Source organism: Ranitomeya imitator, chromosome 1 (assembly GCF_032444005.1).
Source record: "Ranitomeya imitator isolate aRanImi1 chromosome 1, aRanImi1.pri, whole genome shotgun sequence".
NCBI lineage: Eukaryota > Metazoa > Chordata > Amphibia > Anura > Dendrobatidae > Ranitomeya > Ranitomeya imitator.
The window spans coordinates 1,125,836,602-1,125,853,286 of NC_091282.1; the positions used below are offsets into that span (position 1 = coordinate 1,125,836,602).

The window sequence follows — 16,685 nt, forward strand, 5'->3', positions numbered from 1 at the left end:
ACTGTCAAGTATTATTTTTTAATTTAAAACAACCAATAAGATGAAGATGGCGCTGAGATTTCTATCATCATTTTCTTATAATTCTTTAAAATCTTGATATTCTTTTAACCCCTTCAAGACGCACCCCTTTTTCATTTTTGCGTTTTCGTTTTTTCGCTCCCCCTCCTTCCCAGAGCCATAACTATTTTATTATTCCATCAATATGGCCATGTGAGGGCTTACTTTTTGCGGGAGGAGTTGTACTTTTGAACGACACCATTTGTTTTACCATGTCTTATACTAGAAAACGGTAAACAAATTCCAAGTGTGGTGAAATTGCAAAAACAGTGGAATCCCACACTTGTTTTTTGTTTGGCTTTTTTGCTAGGTTCACTAAATGCTAAAAATGACCTGCCATTATGATTCTCCAGGTCATTACGAGTTCAGATACATCAAACATATCTAGGTTATTTTTTATCTAAGTGGTGAAAAAAAATTCCAAACTTTGCTAAAAAAAGAAAAGAAAAAGCGCAATTTTCCGATACCCGTAGTGTCTCTATTTTTTGTGATCTGGGGTCGGGTGAGGGTTTTTTTTTATGTGCCAAGCTAAACTTTTTAATGATATCTCGTTTGTGCAGGTACATTCGTTTGATCGCCCATTATTGCATTTTAATGCAATGTTGCGGTGACCAAAAAAAAGTAATTCTGGCGCTTTGAATTTTTTTCTCACTACACCGTTTAGCGATCAGGTTAATCCTTTTTTTTTTATTGATAAATCGGGCGATTTTGAACTCGGCAATACCAAATATGTGTAGGTTTCATTTTTTTTTAATTGTTTTATTTTGAATGGGGCGAAAAGGGAGTGATTTAAACTTTTATATTTTTTTTATTTTTTTCATATTTTTTAAAACATTTTTTTTAACTTTTGCTATGCTTCAATAGCCTCCATGGGAGCCTAGAAGCTGGCATAGCTTGATCGGCTCTTCTACATAGGAGCGATCCTCAGATCGCCCCTATGTAGTAGAATTACAGGCTTGCTATGAGCGCCGACCACAGGGTGGCGCTCACAGCAAACCGGCATCAACAACCATAGAGGTCTCAAGTAGACCTCTGGTTGTTATGCCAATGCATTGCTGACCCCCGATCATGTGACGGGGGTCGGCAATGTGCGCATTTTCAGCCCGATGGCCGGAAGCGGTAGTTAAATGCCACTGTCAGTCAATAGCGACGGGTGGATTGCGATTCCACCTGCCGCTATTGCGCACACGTCAGCTGTACAAAACAGCTGACATGTCGCGACTTTCATGTGGGCTCAGCGCCGGAGCCCACATCAAAAGGGGAGACACGACATGCGCAGTACTAGTCTGGTGCATGTCGTGAAGGGGTTAATGAATAATACACCCTTGTCCTCTCAATGTCTCATCAATTGAAGAGCTCCAAAAGAGCAAAAAAATTTTCAATAAGCACCAAATGAAGAGACTTGTAAAAACAACTGCAACTAAAAATGTGTTCCCTAAAAGCAATTATTTTCCTATGGTGGGTTGTAAAGTGAATGGTAGAGCCTGATAGTTAATAAGGACATCTTCTCCATGCATGTTCCAAGGAGTGTTCCTAAAATAGAGGTGACAGTATCACAAGGATATGCCACCACTTTGATTGGTGAGAATCACACTGACAGAGTCCCCACAATACTGAGAATAAAAGGGTTGCAATGCTGTCTATTTCATGAATCTGTCTAAAATAGCTGGAAAGGCCACATGACATAAAAATCTTAAAACTAGCTAAACCAGCAATGACAACTTGGTAAAAGGTCCAAATCGTTTGATGAATTTGTTGGAAATGAAAAAGTCACTAGTTAAGAGGTATTCAAGCCAAAAAACTGCAATGATAATTCTGATCCTGTGCATCCAAGTATCATTTTAAACTCCATAATATTTCGACAAAAAATGCAGTTATCATTTTTCCTTTCTTTAAGTATTGGATAATGACTGCAAACAACAGAAGGTATATAAAGCTTCAATGTAGAGAATCCAGTTCATTGTGGGTGTTGTACCATGAACTTGGGACTTTTTCTCCTCCCTGGGGCCCCAGTAACTCTTTTTTATTAAGGCTTAACTCAGCAGTAGACTTTTTTCATGTACAGAATACATGCTCTACTGAATCAGCAAAGCAGAAGGCCTAATTTTCCTCAGTAATCCTACTTGCTGGAGATTAATGGACTGTGCTTGATGACTTTACAGCTATCCTAAAACTGTGAGCTGACATGAACTGTCAAATGTTCAATTGTTTCCCTCCAGACTCAGAAGAGAAAACAAATCTGGAACTCATTATTCTGGTTGGCACCGGTGTGATCGCCCTGTTCTTTTGGTTGCTTCTCGTAATCATCCTTCGGACCGTAAAGAGGGTAATGAATCAAGTTTCTCTACTGTCCCATTTGTATGTGCCTGACATGACAAATGAAAACTGATGGGGGACCTTTTGTTTCACTTTCTTCCCATTGTACTAATGTCAACAGACACATTTTCCCTTTCAAAGCCATAAAACTCTTGCATGGTTTACTAAGTATGTATTAATTTGATTTTAATTGCAATTGCCCATAAAGGAAAACATTCCAGGGCATTCTTTGCTTGTTATGAGCAGAAAATTAATTATGATCCGTGTGAACAGTTTTAGGGCTGGAGATCTGAACCGTAGGAGACTGCTGGCCCTCTTTTATATTGGAGAACATTTGAGTGTTTTTTTTTGTTATAAAAGTGTCACGAACTTTATCTTTTTATTTTTCCAGCCCAATGAAGGGGAACTCAAGGCTGGCTACTTGTCAATCATTATGGATCCTAGTGAGGTTCCCCTCGATGAGCAATGTGAAAGACTCCTCTATGATGCAATGAAATGGGAGTTCCCAAGGGAACGCCTTAAACTAGGTACCTCCTATGTTCATAACATGCTCCAACAATTCAACAGCTCATGGATAAGAGACTAAGGTTTAATCTCTTGAGCGTGATGGAAGGATGGTCCAAATAATACACAAGTGTTTTATGTCTTCCGTTACACAGGGAAACCTCTTGGGCGAGGAGCTTTTGGGCAAGTTGTAGAAGCCGATGCTTTTGGAATAGATGCAACCTCCACTTGCAAAACAGTGGCAGTGAAAATGTTAAAAGGTAAGAGAATAAAGTATTGTAGATCACTCGAAATAATAGACAGATTGGTTTTATTGAATGTTATTTTGATATTTTTGTAATTTTTTTCACAGAGGGGGCAACTGACAGTGAATACAGGGCATTGATGTCAGAGCTAAAAATCCTTAGTCATATCGGTCACCACTTGAATGTAGTGAACTTGCTTGGAGCCTGCACCAAGCCAGGAGGTGAGTAACCCTCTTTCTCACATTACGCAACGGGCTTTAGAACTACTGGATTTAGGTTTTCTTTTGACTAAAAATGTTAGTGTCCAGGGTTCATTCACCACATTTTTGGAATTCTACTTTCAGTCTACAAAAATTGTTATTCCTATATTTTTTTTTCACCTTCACCTTTTCACAGTTATCTTCACAGCCATAAATCAGAAACTTATAGGCAGCATTAAAAATCAAATTGTTAAATGTGAATTTGATCTCCATATAAACTTCAGTTCTTTTGTTCTAGGACCCTTAATGGTGATTGTTGAATTCTGCCGATTTGGAAATCTATCAACATATTTAAGAAGTAGAAGAAATGACTTTGTTCTGTACAAGGTATGTGTACCCACCATTGTACCATGGTCTGATCAGATCTTCTAAATACAAGTCCTGTTTACATTCTTGAGAGCCTTGATCACATTGTGCTGCGTTGTTATAATCTAAGTGCCTCTGTGCAGCCTTCCTGTCTCTGCTGTCTGTTCTGATATGTAAGAAAGGAAATGCTTTACGCAACATGTAAGGTATATAGACAAGGTTACAGTCTACAGTCAGCATCCTCATGGACATATTGTACCTCCTAAGTGACTACTTGGCATCTGTGATTAAACTTTTTCAGTTTAACACCAGGGTATTTTCGCCATTGTGTACTCTCTGGGCATGTCTTATTACGTCACAGACCTACCCACCGTGTCTAAGTGACAAAGCCCTTTGCTCCTTGCTTTAGCTAAATATTATCCAGTCATGTATTTCTAACTTGTTAGCATTTGTTATTTTATGACATTATATAATTTATAAACCTTGATAAAATTAACCCAAGGGGAAGACTGTACCCCAAAGGTCGTGGAAAAAAGGAATCACCTTTGTAGGTATTTTCTCTCCATACTTCCAGACTTATTTTGTTTTCCATGTCTGGTGTTGCTTGAGTTGCACTAAGACCTCCTCACACTGCGTTCTTCCTTGAAATCTTGCATCCCTCATACGCTATTCGATTGTAATGTTCACATCCACACCCTCCCTTCCTGTAAACTGTACAAAAATAGCATGGTGAGGTTAAAAACCACAGCAGATCCACTGCTAGGACACGTCTTGCACATACTGTATATAGGCAAGCCTTACGGTCAGTTTTCCAGTATTGTACAAAGTATGACAATTTGGTAAATGGATTTCTATAAACCATACAGATAATACAAATAGTCTCTTTTAAATTACCGTATGTTGCATTTATGAAAGTGTGATAATATGGTTAGCTGATCACAAACAGGGACGGATTCATAGTAGTCTGTATCACTGAGCTCTGTATGGCTGTGACTAATGAGACTTACAATAATGTATGATCTTTTCCTTGCAGACCAAATCAGTTCGGTACAGACAGGCCAAGCATCATTACGTAGAATCTCCCAGAGATTTGAAGAAACGATTAGACAGCATTGCAAGCAGCCAGAGTTCAGCAAGCTCGGGATTTGCTGAAGAGAAGTCTCTTAGTGATGTCGAAGAAGAAGAAAGTAAGACTTTAATGTATTATGTTGATATAGATAGTAGTGATAAGCTGATTGCTTGAAAGTCGAATTCACCAGTTCGCGCAGATTTTCCCTGGGAAATTAATTCACAGCTACAGTGCTGTGCAAATTAATTGGGACAAAGCATTTTTTAAGTAAAATCATAAGTTGGTTACCAGTCAGTGAATCAAACCAGTTTTAATATATAATAAATAAATAAATCTTGGTCAACTAGCCAGTGGGAAACGGTAATTTTCAGATTTAGTATGTAACAGTGCATTATAGCATATTTTTTTGCTTTGTCCCAATTAATTTGCTCACCACTGTAAATTATTCATCGCAAATTGAATGTTCCTTGTTATTCTCTGGGGTCTATGTGAAAAAAAGAAAAACTAATACTCACCGCTCACCTCTCCGGCTGCCTCACTGATCGCCATCCATTCCTTAGGGTTTCTTCTTTCAGCCTTCGCCGCCTCATCTGCCTGTTCTTCACTGTTGGGACCAGGCCTTGGGGGCCACTGCGCATTATAAGTGTTCCAATTTGAATGAACCTGCAAATTTCAGGAAATGTGACTTCAATATTATCCTTTGTGCATCAATCCACTTAGATCTACTATAGTAGATTGAAAAATGTTGCCTCAAGATCGCCTTTTACATGAACAGATGGTTGACGAACGCTCAGAGGAACATTCTATCTTGACATGCCCAGCGATCAGCAGCTCATCAAACAAATGATCATTTGTCGGATGATCACATCTTTTATGTGGGCATAAGAATATTGATTGTTGGCTGCACGTCTCCTCTTGTAAATAGACGATATGCTGGCGAGAATGAAGCAAAATGAGTGAGGGAGAATTATCATAGTAACAATGTTACAGTTAGCACAGTTATGAAAATTTGCACTCGCTAAGCTTTGTTTTGAGCGGAACATCTGCCCATTTTAAATGACAGCAGCCCTAAAGACCATAACAATTAGTGGGTAAAGAACAAGGTCTAAAATACTTGCAACAGCCAATTATAATATTAAAAATTATAAATAAAAGAGCTCTCCCAGTAACCTTTTCATTGTTTAAATGTGTATATACAGTACAGACCAAAAGTTTAGACACACCTTCTCAATTAAAGATTTTTCTGTATTTTCATGACTATGAAAATTGTACATTCACACTGAAGGCATCAAAACTATGAATTAACACATGTGGAATTATATACTTAACAAAAAAGTGTGAAACAACTGAAATTATGTCTTATATTCTAAGTTCTTCAAAGTAGCCACCTTTTGCTTTGATGACTGCTTTGCACACTGTATATGTGCATGTAATGTAGTGTGAATGTATTACTATACTCACCTACTGCTGCTTACTCTCTTGGTCAGCACCGTTCTTGTACTTTTATCAGTGATGTCACCACAAATAAGACCTGCCGGCTCACTCCATACTCTATGTATGAGCCAGGAGTTGCTGTTATAATGAAACCCTCTGGCACCTCATTCTGAGCCTCATTCCATAGACTTACATTATAAAAGTCACTTCTGGGTCACACAGAGTGCAGTGACGCCATTCAGAAGCGGAGAAGAACAGCGCTAGTTCCCGGAGAGAGCAGCGGTAGATGAGTATATTAACAGACTCGCACTGCATTACACCCACATACACACACATTAAAACAATAAAAATGTTATTGGGAGTGATTCCTTAATCGTTTTTGTGATCAGATCATTATGTTTCATTGTTGAGTCAGTAGCAAGATAAAGGCTATCACATATCTAACATGATAACATCTTCCAATGTGCAGTTGAAGAAGTGTGCAAGAATCAGCTTTCCATGGAAGAACTCATCTCATACAGCTTCCAAGTGGCACGAGGCATGGAATACATGGCTTCACGGAGGGTATGCTTGATGATAGAAATGGACAAGTCATGATGATGGCAGACAATTTAATCCCATTTTCTTTCATTTGCAGTGTATTCACCGAGACCTGGCAGCTCGTAATATACTTCTGGGCGACAACAATGTGGTTAAGATCTGTGACTTTGGTTTGGCACGTGATGTGTATAAAGATCCTGATTATGTCCGGAAAGGAGATGTAAGTAAAGTAAAGTCCAAGACTCAGCAATTCATTTTTCTTTTGTGTTAATTTTCAGGCTACAGTTATAATTATTATTCACAATTATTATTCATCACTTTTCCTCCCCAAGGCTCGGCTTCCTCTTAAGTGGATGGCACCAGAGACTATCTTTGATAGAGTATATACAACACAAAGTGATGTTTGGTCTTTTGGGGTCCTGCTCTGGGAAATATTCTCATTAGGTGAGTCGGTTTTGTACATTTCCTTTTCCATATGAATCAGTGTCCAACATTTTTAATCATTGAATCATTTCCATGGACTCTCAGTCCATGCATCTAAGTGGTAGCATTCCACAGAATAGATGTTTAAAATGTGACACTATTCCTGGAAGTACAGACATTCACTACTTGGTCTAGAGTCATAAACTGAACATACAGGACACAAAAGGGAGCGATTTTGACCAACACTATAGTATGATCGGCTACGTATGTTTTTGCCTCTGTGTGCAAGCATATCCTGTTACATTATACAACATTTTGGCATGTGAGTGATCTGATTTACATGTAAGATTTAGTAGGCTAAATGCTGCCTGATCTTAAACTACTGGGTTTGGCTGGAGAAGCAATGTAATTGTTTAGCTCAGATACCATATTTTGCATTCTGTACCTCATGTATGCAGTTTGAAACCTGACACAAGTTCAGATCTATTGTGGGAGTGTCTCTCCATGTAATACAGGCTGGATATGAGGTCTGATATTATCCAGGGTGGTGCTATCTTCACTTACTATTATGTATACGCATTGCTCTGATACTGTACTTTCCTCTCTCTGTGCTTTGGTTTTTGTCTATTAAAATATTTTCTTACCCCTCCAAGGTACTTTCCTGCTATCTCTCACACTCAGATAAGCAAAGGAGAAGTATTTAGAGAGCTGTCAAGGAGACAAGTTCTGACAGTTTTGTAACTTTTCTGTAAATCTCTGGATATTTTAATGTATTAAAGTTGCTTAATTTTGCCTTTAGGAAGCAAATGAACAATAATAATAGCAAACTGAACTTTCTGATTATAGGAGGATCTCCATATCCTGGAGTACAGATTGATGAAGACTTTTGCAGACGATTGAAAGATGGGACAAGGATGAGAGCTCCGGATTACGCAACTGTGGAAATGTAAGTCCCCAGGATAGCGGCTGGAAAGTGTGATTCATACGGCAGAGAATTGTTTTATCGTAGTGTGTCACTATTTACTGGCATGGCTTTGTCATTTTAGATACCAGACAATGATAGACTGCTGGCAAGGAGATCCTCTGCATAGACCCACATTTTCTGAGCTGGTCGAACATCTTGGAAATGTCTTACAAGCTAATGTCCAACTGGTTAGTAATAGATAAAATAGTATAGATCTGAGGATTTCATGAAGTAGATCATTAATAAAGTTTATTTCCCCCATTTTCAAGGATGGAAAAGATTACATTCCTGTTACTGTGACTCTGAATGTTGAAGAAGATTCTGGACTATCTATGCCGACCTCACCTGCTTCCTGTGTGGAGGGAGAGGAAATATGTGATGCAAAATTCCATTATGATAACGCTGCTGGAATACGGTAATGACCTATTTATAAGCGTCATCCTCTTCAACCACATTATTACTGGACAATGCATTTCAATAGTGAATTATGATGGAAACTGATTGTCATATAAAGATTAGCTAATAATGGTATATCGGATCGCCAAATACATTTTATATATTTTTACATACGATTGAAATTAAAGAAGTACTCCATTTTTCCCCCCTCTTTGCCTCCTTTTATATAGTACTTAAGTAAAAGATAGTGCAGTTAATGTTTTGAGTGATTGCTTTTTTTTCCCAAAATCCTTCAGCATCCTTTGTGTGAACTGGAAACCAATCACTAAGTGCATACCTCTAAGTCTAGGGTTTAAAAGGTAACATCTCTTCTTGTGGTGAGTGACATGCATGTGTGAGGAGACTTATAGGCTATGCAGTGCTCCTCTGGGAAATTTAATATGCAAATTGTCTCTTCAGAGAGGAAGAGGACTTAAATTTTAGGGCCACCTACTGAAAGTAGCTATTCTAAAATTTAATATCAACCCCTCTAACGAGCCTTGCCACATGACTTAGGATAAAAGCCAAATCAGATACTGTATTTGCAGACACGTGTCTTGGGGTGTTGCTCCTCTTCAATGCAAAGCAAGAGATTTTACTGTATGAAAGCCTCTGACTGGGATATTCAGATAAGGTTTCCCAATAAGGACTCTTAGAAGAAGAGGACTTGAACTCTAGTGCAACCTACTGGAAGCTGCAATCCTGTGGAGAGGCATTATCCCTTAGACATGAGTCAAAAGACTCTCGTACAGTGAAATCAGATCTCTTGCTTTTCACTGATGAAATGCAAACAACCCAAAACATTTGTCTGCAAATAAAGTATTTGGTTTTAATTTTATCCTACATTATTTGGCAAAGCTGGTTCAAAGGTTGAAATTGAGTTTTAGGATCGCTACTGCCTACTGCTGCCATTAGAGTTTAAGTCCTCTTTCAATTTCTAAGAGTTTCAACATGCCTAGGGAGACTGACTCCAAGTCTACGAAGAAGACCATATACTATTCAGATGTGTGGGTCAAGTCATTTAACGGCAGCCGGGAACCGACCTGATAATTTGCATTAAAATACCTAGTAAATAAATTACCGGCACTACTTGATGTACTTTACAAACATAGGCAAGGATAATGCTTTTAACCTGTGTGCTTCTTTATGTAGAAAGGAAAATTATATAGTTTATAAAATAACCTTTTACTAGTTGAATTTGATTAGGTGTGATGTGTAAAATGCCTTCAATATCTCTAACTTTAATTCTCAATTGTCTTCAGGCAGGTCCAAAATGCAAGGAGAAATAGCCGGCCTGTTAGTGTCAAGACATTTGACGATATACCTATAGAGGTCGCAGTGAATGTGCCCATAGAGGTAGGAAAAAAGTCTTTGTCTCTCATTCCACTATTCATCACTAATATCAAATTATTAAAGCTCTTGTTCGTACTGTAGGACAATCAAACAGATAGTGGGATGATTCTTGCATCAGAAGAACTGAAAACTCTGGATAATACCCAAGCTGAAGCTCTGTTATTTAGGTAGACCATTTCTCAATTACTAAATGTCCTTCTTTTGTTGAAAAAACTAGCTTAAAATGAAAATATCATATATGCTTTCTTCAAGTCTTTAAACTACTATTACCAACATGTGTCCTTAAGGTCAGCTTCACATATAAGTGTTTTTTCTTCAAGTCTCTGAAATACTATTACCAACATATGTCCTTAAGGCAGACTTCATACATCTGTGGTTTGGTTTTTTGCATAGATGAAAAATTGAACTATTTCCATCAGTGTTGCGGATCAGACTGTGTAGTCTTTGTGTCTGTGTTTATATCATCTGTATTTTATAAATTTCTCTTGCATGCGAAAAAACCTGATAGCGGTTTCTCAAACTTCTATAAAACAGTCAGTGAAAACCGCAGTAGGTTGTAACTATGATCCATCAATGTGCTCTCCGAGTATTTCACTGACCTATAGATTTTCACGGGTGAATTTAATCCATGAGTAGGATAAAAAGGAACTTGGCTCACATTTATTTATCGATTCTTGGTTTGAAAAAAAAAGCATATACGAACAGTCAGAGTGTTCGTTGTGAGAAAAACATTGATAGAGCATGCACAAGAAAATTGGATTTAGTTGTTGTGTTACTCATACTGTAGGAAGATTACAATTTATTAACCACCGGCTCCTGCTAAAATCCCCCAAACAAATTCACATTAGCGGAATATGTACACATAGCATTTATCTATTCCACGTAATGTCTTTTCAAAGGCCATTGACTCATTGCTCATCGTCATACTACTGACCTTCATTCTAGTTAGTTTACTAATGTTGATTCTTCTCTCATTTCAGTTGTTTAAAATCCAGTCAAAGCAAAGATTCAGTCACATCAGGATCTTCCAACCAAACCAATGATTACCAGTCTGATTACCACTCAGATGAAACTGAAACTGCTAACGATACCAATGAAAAAACTCAGCTTCTCAAAAGGGAAAGTTCATCAGAGATATTCTATTTGGAAAAAGCTCCACATCAAGCTGTTATCCAGTTGACCACAGAAGTTTAGGAGCTCAGAACTTTTTCTAACTTGCCACAATGCACTAATAGAGAAGAAACTTTGGAGATCTATTCTGCAGGAGACGATGATGCCAAGAGACTACCATTGTTCTATCGAAGATGAAGATTCCTGGATATGTGTCTGCATTTCATGTATGAGATAGACTTATACACAATAACAACACTCAAAATACTGTTGAATAAACAGGATATGGACTTCTGGGAGCAAAGATTTACTATTTGGATATCAAGTGTCTGTCAGTGAGGTTTGCTAAAACTGTAAGGTCAATCAATGTCTTAAGTCCATCAATGAAGTGACTAAAGTAGACTTACAGCCTGGACTGTTGACCACACTATGAACTAAGTCAGCTGTCTCACACGTATAGTGGTGATGTATATAAAGTTTTGTATTATGCATTATTTTTATCTTTTTTAAATACCTGATTATGGATAAATGAATTTTCCCATCTAGAGATAAAGAAGTAGTGCTGTATTAACTGCTTCCCTAAAGGGACTGAAATATGGGCTTACCTTTTAGGACTTCCTCTGAAGGTCCAAGAACAGGAGTCAGCTTTCATACACTGGGTACATGTTTCTCTGTGTTATTTTTTTACATGAAGCAATATAGAATTCACACTGGTCTGCAGAGGAAATGGTACAGTGAATTCCACTATTTTACTGATCATTGAGAGAATCAGCAATAATCTAATGGAGAACTTTATTGAATGTGCTAGGGAAGTAGTTGCAATCACATTTCAATACTTAATTTATGTTAAAATTCTGGTCTAACAGATACCAGATCATCTAATCTTGAGTCCTCCATACACATTAGGCTAACGTCATCTGAATGAGACGATATCGATGGGTTCGGCCAACAGTCTAATATGTATGGGGGCATCGGACCACAGCCATCTAATGTGGCTGGCCTAATTATAGTCTAAGGGTTGATAAAAGTGTTCTCAAAAGTTTTATAAAGCTAGTCATGTTATAGTATATGTAATATATTCCCTCAGCTCTTATCTGTCCCACTGTTCAGCCCTGCTTAGGCCTGGTAATCTTGTTATATCCTGTCACGGCTCTTTGTAGTGGAAACCAAACAATTTTCTTAACATTTTTTCCTTACTTTTATTATGCTTTAGGGTCTGGAGAAACCTCTGAGCATAATAGTGCACATTAAATTTGCAAATCAAATTTCCTGGCCTAATTCAAGAGAATCTGGTTAATTTAAATTTCAGTAGATTCACTCAGCCTTAAGGTACCGTCACACTCAGCGACGCTGCAGCGATATAGACAACGAGCCGATCGCTGGAGCGTCGCTGTTTAGGTCGCTGTAGAGACGTCAAACACAGCAACTCCAGAACGATGCAGGAGCGATCCAGTGACGTAACGGCGACTCACTTATCGTTGTAGCTGGTTGTTAGCTCCATGTAAAACATTGCAGGCATCGTTGCTTTTGCTGTCAAACATGACGATACACGCCGACCTGACGACAAAATAAAGTTCTGGACTTCTAGCTCCGACCAGCGATGGCACAGTGGGATCCAGATCGCTGCTGCGTGTCAAACACAACGAGATCGCTATCCAGGACGCTGCAACGTCACGGATCGTTGTCGTTCTCGTTGTAAAGTTGCTGAGTGTGAAGGTACCTTTAGGTAAATTCCTGTAGGACATTGTTATTTGAATTTATGACTAGTTCTGGATTACTGGAAAACAATATGCAATATTTAAAGGGAACCTGTCATGTTGTCATACAGTCCGATCTGTAGACAACATAGTATAAAGCAGATCAATTATATAGGTTTGTTGGAAACAAAATCAGTATACCTTGCATTTTATTAACTGAAATCTCTGGTGTTTGTATGTATTTGAGTCCTATGGGCGGTCCTACTAGTGATTGAAAGGTATCTCTGAATATACAGTTATACATGGAAGACAGTTAATCATTACTAGGACCACCCACTGGACTCATAACATACAAATACCAGGGATTTCAATGAATGAGTTTTTCTGAAACTTTCCCACAAAAATGAATATTTGTCTGATCAGCTCCTCCTGTTGTATAACCTGCCTGCAGATCAGGTACCATTTTCATCATGACAGTTTCCGTTTAATCTTTATGTACGAGGGGGGACTTTAGAAAGACAATCACAGGATATTTTGCAGCTTTGTTCCAGATTTACATTGTCAGCTATTGTATAGTATTCACAGCAGTTTGCAATGAGATTACTGAACTGCACGTCTCTTATCTGACTCCTGATAATCACATTTTACAGAATGGCATCAGTAAAAATGGCCTTAACGTTGCCAATAGTGATCATATGAGAGATGTTAGATGGAAAGACTAATTTTAAGTTCTTCAGTTACCACCAAAACTAAAACAAACGAAAAAAGAAATGAGGGGTTAATTTTTCAAGACTGGCAATTCATTCATTTAGTAAATTCTTGGTGCCAGAATTCCTGCCCAAAGTGTCTTTGTCTGCACAAGATTTTATACCCCCATACAAAATGTGTGGGGTTCACATTTCAGTGACATTTCAAAGCAGATAAATATCAATGTTTTACTTATTTATAATGCAATGTAATAAAAGAAATGTAATATATTATATTTATAAATTTGTTTATTTGTATATACCATAAAAAATGGAAAATATTCTTGTTAGCATTATTAAAGTGTTAAGTTTTATAATAGCGTGTGCTTTATTGTTTTACTTTACATTATAATCAGTTCTTTACTTGGTAAATTCATGGCATTTGTTAGGGACTGGTTCAGATTTGGAGCTTGTACTATAGCCAGTGCTAAATCACAGCTGGTAACTATTGGAAAACCGTCAACGAGTTTTTTGACAGATACAATCTTAATATAGTTGCACTGCTATAAGACAGTTTGCTATTCTTCAGATTACCGTAGACTGTCTGTACAGATGTTGAGCCACAAGGAAATGCTGAAAAAATTCTCTTATTTCTTTCTTGCTTCTCCCCTGAGTATCCCAATTGTTTTACGTGTGTGCTTTGTATGGCAATTTTTATGGACTTTATCAAGGAGGTGGGGCTCACAGGATTATTTGGGGTCATGTCTTTAGTCTGCTCTGCATAATTAACCTGTGCGCAATGCCCCCTTGGTAGAGACTATAATAATTAGTATATTAGGCACACTAAATAAAAAGGAATCTCTGGAAATGAGCAAAAGATTTTTAAGAAAAATTAAAAGTTGCAGACTTCACTGAAATTTTCCCCAAATTTCAAATTGTTATGTGTAAATTTGCACAAATTTGAATACTAGAAAACTTGTAAGTTCTCGTAAAAAGCACTTTGAGGAGAGGAAAAAGAACCTTGTAGACTGTAAGGGCTTACACTTTAGAGATGAGCGAGAGCACCCCTCTGACCATAAGAGCTTACAGTTAGTGATGAGCGAATATACTCGTTGCTCTGGTTTTCCCGAGCATGCTTGAGTAGTCTCCGAGTATTTGTAACTGCTTGGAGATTCAGTTTTTGTTGACTCAGCTGCATGATTTACGGCTGCTAGCCAGGATGAGTACATGTGGGGGTTGCCTGGTTGCTAGGGAATCCCCACATGTAATCAAGCTGGCTAGCAGCCATAAATCATGCAGCTGCAGCAATGAAAATGAAATCTCGGAGCAGTCAGAAATACTCGGATACCACCCGAGCGTGCTCGGGAAAACTAGAGCAACGAGTATACTTGCTCATCACTACTTACAATCTATAGAAAAGAAAGACTTACCCAGTGACTCTGAAGATGGAAAACAACTCTGCCATACAAAGTGTGCTTTTCTAAAAACCTCTGATCTCTGATGGGCCATGTAATGACCACGAAGCAAGTTCATGCAACAATACAAAATGGGGGAAAACCACAAATTAAAGCTCAAAATTCACGTAAAATCTAAAAATTCGACTCAATCCTTTGAGAATTGATCTACGCATCTTTACTGAAAACAGCTATAGTTATATTTCCTAGCATTTCCTCTGTGCTGTACTGATTGTCATCTTACTGTAATTATACACTCATCTATGATATAACAGGCAGTGGTTCTACCGACAAGGTATAAATAACAAACATCCTTGAGCATCTCTGCCTATTTCCGAATACATTCACCAGAACTTGAAACAAGTACGGTACTTGTGACAAAACAAAAATATGCAGGTGAGTAAATAATAAAGTATGTATAGTAATTCACTGTACAGGAAATGGAGAAGAATGCTCTGCTATGCCCTGACAGGAAGAGGAAATGGAGAACTGTCTGCCAAATGAAATCAACCAGACTTCACATCATTATGAACAAGATAGCAACACATCTGCAGGGTGGCAAGAGGTAATACTAACTATGTACAGTCTAAAAGTATGGATGAGTGAACCTGAATGGTAAAGTTTAGGGTCCGTACTGGACACCTAGTGTCTGGATAAGAACCCTGAACACAGACTTTTAACTGTATGTAAGGTCTTCTATTTGGGTTCACCAGTCTAATAAAGCTTGTTGAAAGGCTGCAGTGCAGCAAATCAACAGGCTTTTAGACTGTGGGCATTTCTGAAGCCATCACAGCCATGCCATGTATTGGCATGTATAATGGCCTGATCACTAGTGCCGCCGTCCTTCTGCTCATGTTAGTGTAGGGATAGGACACAGTTGGAGTGACAGACAGATAGTGACTCCACACTCTGCAAAATAGATGCTATGTGTACTGTGCATCCCATACCTGTGGGAGTACTGTGCCAAAAGCCACAGTGTGTACTCTGCAACCCATATCTGTGGGAGTACTGTGCCAAAAAGCCACTGTGTATACTCTGCAAGCCATATCTATGGGAGTTCTGTGCCTTTAAGTCATTGTGTGCACTCTGCACCCCCGTCTATGGGAGTATTGTGCCTTTAAGCTGCTGTGTTGTACTCTGCACCCTCCACCTGTGGTGATACTGTGCCTTTAAGCCTCAGTGTGTACTCTGCCCACCCACCTGTGGGAGTACTGTGCCTTTAAGCTGCTGTGTACTCTGCACCCACAACATCACAGTTGAAGAGTATGTGTCCATATATCTCCACATACCAACAAATGAGTCAGCTCCATTTAGCTTCTGGGTCTCCAAATTGGACACATGGCCTGAGTTTGCTTTTTATGCCTTGGAGGTGATGGCCTTCCCTGCAGCAAGTGTACATTTGTTTAGCACGGCAGGGGATGCCATCACATACAAGCACTTTCACCTGTCCACATCCAACATGGGTAACCTAACATTCCTTAAAATAAACCAGGTGTGGATTCCACAGGACTTGTCCATACCTTTGGATGACTAGACAACTATACCAATCACACCCAGCCAGGATTCAACTCTATTTGCCATTTGTCTCATTTGGGTGCCTCCTCCACAAAAAAAAAAACTGTGTTGGCTACCTCCTCCTCTGCCTCTTCCACCTATACCACCACATCCATCTCTTCATCCACTTGGACTTATGCCTCCTGGTTTTAGATTGCTAGTTTTAGTCTTGTTAATTATTAGAGATGAGCGAGCAGTAAAATGCTCGGATGCTCATAGCTCGAATCGAGCAATTCCGAATACTCGGACGCTCATTTTGAGTAACGATAATAATGGGA

At 38.6% G+C, this 16,685-nt stretch overlaps 1 protein-coding gene across 1 annotated transcript in view; it reads left to right on the forward strand.

Annotated features, from left to right (window-relative positions):
• The window catches only part of KDR (kinase insert domain receptor), a 39,583-nt gene extending 25,813 nt beyond the window's left edge, over positions 1 to 13,770 (forward strand). Inside the window, exons 16-30 of the mRNA XM_069744463.1 lie at positions 2,277 to 2,383; positions 2,765 to 2,900; positions 3,033 to 3,137; positions 3,230 to 3,343; positions 3,621 to 3,709; positions 4,722 to 4,875; positions 6,661 to 6,755; positions 6,829 to 6,951; positions 7,064 to 7,175; positions 8,001 to 8,100; positions 8,201 to 8,306; positions 8,388 to 8,533; positions 9,816 to 9,909; positions 9,988 to 10,073; positions 10,887 to 13,770. Coding sequence (XP_069600564.1) covers positions 2,277 to 2,383; positions 2,765 to 2,900; positions 3,033 to 3,137; positions 3,230 to 3,343; positions 3,621 to 3,709; positions 4,722 to 4,875; positions 6,661 to 6,755; positions 6,829 to 6,951; positions 7,064 to 7,175; positions 8,001 to 8,100; positions 8,201 to 8,306; positions 8,388 to 8,533; positions 9,816 to 9,909; positions 9,988 to 10,073; positions 10,887 to 11,100 — 1,781 coding nt within the window. The 3' untranslated portion in view covers positions 11,101 to 13,770. The remainder of the gene's footprint in view (positions 1 to 2,276; positions 2,384 to 2,764; positions 2,901 to 3,032; positions 3,138 to 3,229; positions 3,344 to 3,620; positions 3,710 to 4,721; positions 4,876 to 6,660; positions 6,756 to 6,828; positions 6,952 to 7,063; positions 7,176 to 8,000; positions 8,101 to 8,200; positions 8,307 to 8,387; positions 8,534 to 9,815; positions 9,910 to 9,987; positions 10,074 to 10,886) is intronic.
• Positions 13,771 to 16,685: the final 2,915 nt, after the last annotated feature.